Source organism: Henckelia pumila, chromosome 2 (assembly GCF_033568475.1).
Source record: "Henckelia pumila isolate YLH828 chromosome 2, ASM3356847v2, whole genome shotgun sequence".
Lineage (NCBI taxonomy): Eukaryota > Viridiplantae > Streptophyta > Magnoliopsida > Lamiales > Gesneriaceae > Henckelia > Henckelia pumila.
Window position 1 is genome coordinate 183041084 of NC_133121.1, and position 2956 is coordinate 183044039.

A 2956-nucleotide genomic window follows, 5' to 3' on the forward strand; every position below is an offset into this window, starting at 1 on the left:
GTTGGGCACCATAAAAAAACTCATATATATATATATATATATATATATAAAGGAGAATGCGTGTTTTTTTATTAAAAAAAATTAATTCAATAAAAAACCACCCGATTATTAAACTTAACGTACTTATCAACACAAACTTCAGCTATATTAAGTGCCAATTGGTCGAGTTTTGTGTTTGGTTTGCGCCGCGCCCAAACTTCACTTTAAGTAAAAAAGCAATGAAAGCAGCCATAAGCAACAAGTACAACCACATCCATGTGATGTGCTTTTATACTTTACTCATGAATAAAGAACACATCGTGTTAATTGTTACATACACAATTCAATCATATATAATTCTTAATTCTTAAAAAAACTAAAAAAATTAATTAATTATTTCGAAATTACTTTATGCATTCACAATAAATATGATCACTCATAAAAACAATCGTTTGGCACATCACATGTACTACTTATCAGCAATTCAGCATGTTTTATCAAGTTTTTTCTTACTTAATAATGGTGATTTTTTTATTATATATTTATTCTTATTGTGTGCAATCCGTCTATTAGAAAGTACAGACACATACGTTTTCCTTCAAAACATGTGGCTTGTGGATTTGGTTACGATCCAACGATGATTATAAAGTGGTGACATTTACTCATGCAAGGGGTGTCAGTGAATGGGGCTATGCATTGGATATTTTACTACGACGTCGGAGATGATTGGGGCGTGGTGGCGCAAAGCTTGACGACGGGGAATTGTTCGAGTCTCGCCCTTCCTGCGTTTGCCAATGAGTTCCCGGACGTGCTTGTCATGTTGGGAGTGTGGGGGTGGGGGGAGTGTTTGTGTGTGTATTTCTGTGATGTCGCCGGGTGTATGAATGTGTGGGTGATGAAGGAGTATGGTGTTGCGGAATCTTGGACCAAAGTGGTTAATGTCCCCTTGTTCATTGGCAGAAAAATTCATCTTGAAATAGTGATCAGATGCATTGTGATTGATGCAGAGGACGGGGGCGTTTTGCCGTATGTGATTTGTACTAATGTCGTTACCTACGATGAGAGCTTTGTTGACCCCTCTCTTGACGTCGTAGTTGAGGTGGAGCAGATATCAGGTCCGTCAAATTTATCATAAATTAATTTAATATTTTTTTTAAATTTGAGTATGATCGGTCCTCTAACTTTGATTTATTGGCTATTTTGGTCTTCTTTTATCGGAAGTGTCTGATTTTAGTCATCGTGCTAAACATGATACCGAAAATTAATGTTGTTTTTGTTCTCTTGGATAATTTTTTTTTTTTCAGTTTGATGGATATAACGTAACTCTTGTTCTAATCCGTAATAATTTTAAGTAATGCATCCACTTTTGTTTGGTTTTAATTGAGTTTGATGGATACGTAAAGGGTTGAGATACCATACCAAAATATCGAATTATCGGAATACAGTACCAAATTTTTTTTGATATACAGCCATTTTTTCGGTATATCGAATTTTTTTCGGTATCTGGATGGTATCAGTATGGATTTTTTTCATACCAAAATTTTGGAATTTCAGTATCAGTGGTATGAATTTTTTTTTATATCGCTATTTTTAGTACAATATACCAAAAACCCACCCCTCCGACTCATATGTTACCTGTTGCTTTCATAAATATTACTCTCTATCCATGAAGTTTGCGTTTTGTTGTATTCAGTTGCCAATATGTGAAAAATCAGATAAATAAGTTTGTCCCAAAGTTGAATCAACAAGATATAAAGGTAAGTCTCTTTTCTAATTTGATAATTAAGAATTCATATGTTGATATATATAGTACTATTCCAATAATAATTTTACGGGAGTGATGGTTCATGGTTGTTGTCTAACAATTAATTATGTCTAACAAGATATAAAGGTAAGTCTCTTTTCTAATTTCGGTAATTTTGGGTGTATGAATGTGTGGGTGATGAAGGAGTATGGTGTTGCGGAATCTTGGACCAAAGTTGTCCATGTCCCCTTCTTCATTGCCAGAGATATTAATCTTGAAAAAGGGATTAGATACATTGTAATTGAAGCAGAGGACGGGGGAGGCGTTTTGCCGTATGTGCCTCATACTGATATCGTTACCTACGTTGAGAGCTTTGTTTCCCCCTATTTTGACGTCGTAGCACATACCACTTGACGGGTAGTCTCGGCGTGTGATTAACGTAGTGTTTAATTGACTCGTTTGGCAAGAACCACTTCTTAGTTTTTTTTCATGAAATTTGTGACTTGAGAACTTTTAGTGTCACGGTCGTCGTCACAAGTAAAATTTACCACCATAAATTAGTTTAATATTCCTTAGATAGCTCTTTTAATTATGCAATATTATATTTTTATGGTGGATATTTAGAAATGGAAATGTCATTTTTGTATATTTTTTTATTGCACCATTTATTTTTCTTTCTTTTGATTTTTTTTTTAAAAAAAAAACAATAGGCTATACAAGCACGCAACGCATGAATCTGAGCATTAGAAACTAATTAATTAAAAGAGAGAATTACATTTTGGTCATGTAATTTTCACATTTTCCATTTTTTGGTCTCGTTAAAAGTAAATTTGCATGTTTAGTCTTGTAACTTGCATTATTTTTTTTTAGTCCAGTTGACACTAAATTCACATTTAGTACTGTAACTTGCAGTCTTTTTTTATTTAAATTCCTGTTAACAGTGAATTTATTTTTTAGTCGTATTAAAGGTGAATTTTCATTTTAGATCATGTAATTTGTAATTTTTTTCATTTTTAATCTGTAGTTTCTGCCGAAAATTGATTATGGACAGAATAGTTGATATGAGTACTTAAACTATATTTAAAACAAAAAATACAATAAATCCAAACCCAAGAAACAAAATATCAAACCGAAAAACGAATTTTGGAATTTAGATATAAATTTTAAAATCAAAAATTATATGATTCGATTTCAGATTATATATGTGAAAACTAAACAGAAAAACAAAAACAT

General features: G+C 32.4%; 1 protein-coding gene across 1 annotated transcript; it reads left to right on the forward strand.

The window, feature by feature from the left end:
• Window positions 1-643: 643 nt before the first annotated feature.
• On the forward strand, window positions 644-2137 carry LOC140879125 (uncharacterized). Its single transcript, XM_073282781.1, has 3 exons — window positions 644-1005; window positions 1673-1736; window positions 1928-2137. Exons 1-3 carry the CDS (start codon window positions 644-646, stop codon window positions 2135-2137), a joined length of 636 nt encoding a protein of 211 aa, XP_073138882.1.
• Window positions 2138-2956: the final 819 nt, after the last annotated feature.

Bases quoted from the DNA above. Each gene is read 5' to 3' on its own strand.
- LOC140879125 (XM_073282781.1), top strand. From the start codon at position 644: ATGCAAGGGGTGTCAGTGAATGGGGCTATGCATTGGATATTTTACTAC. The intron at 1,006-1,672 runs GTATGTGATTTG...TGTTGTATTCAG, and splicing joins GAGGACGGGGGCGTTTTGCC to TTGCCAATATGTGAAAAATC. The intron at 1,737-1,927 runs GTAAGTCTCTTT...TGGGTGATGAAG, and splicing joins TGAATCAACAAGATATAAAG to GAGTATGGTGTTGCGGAATC.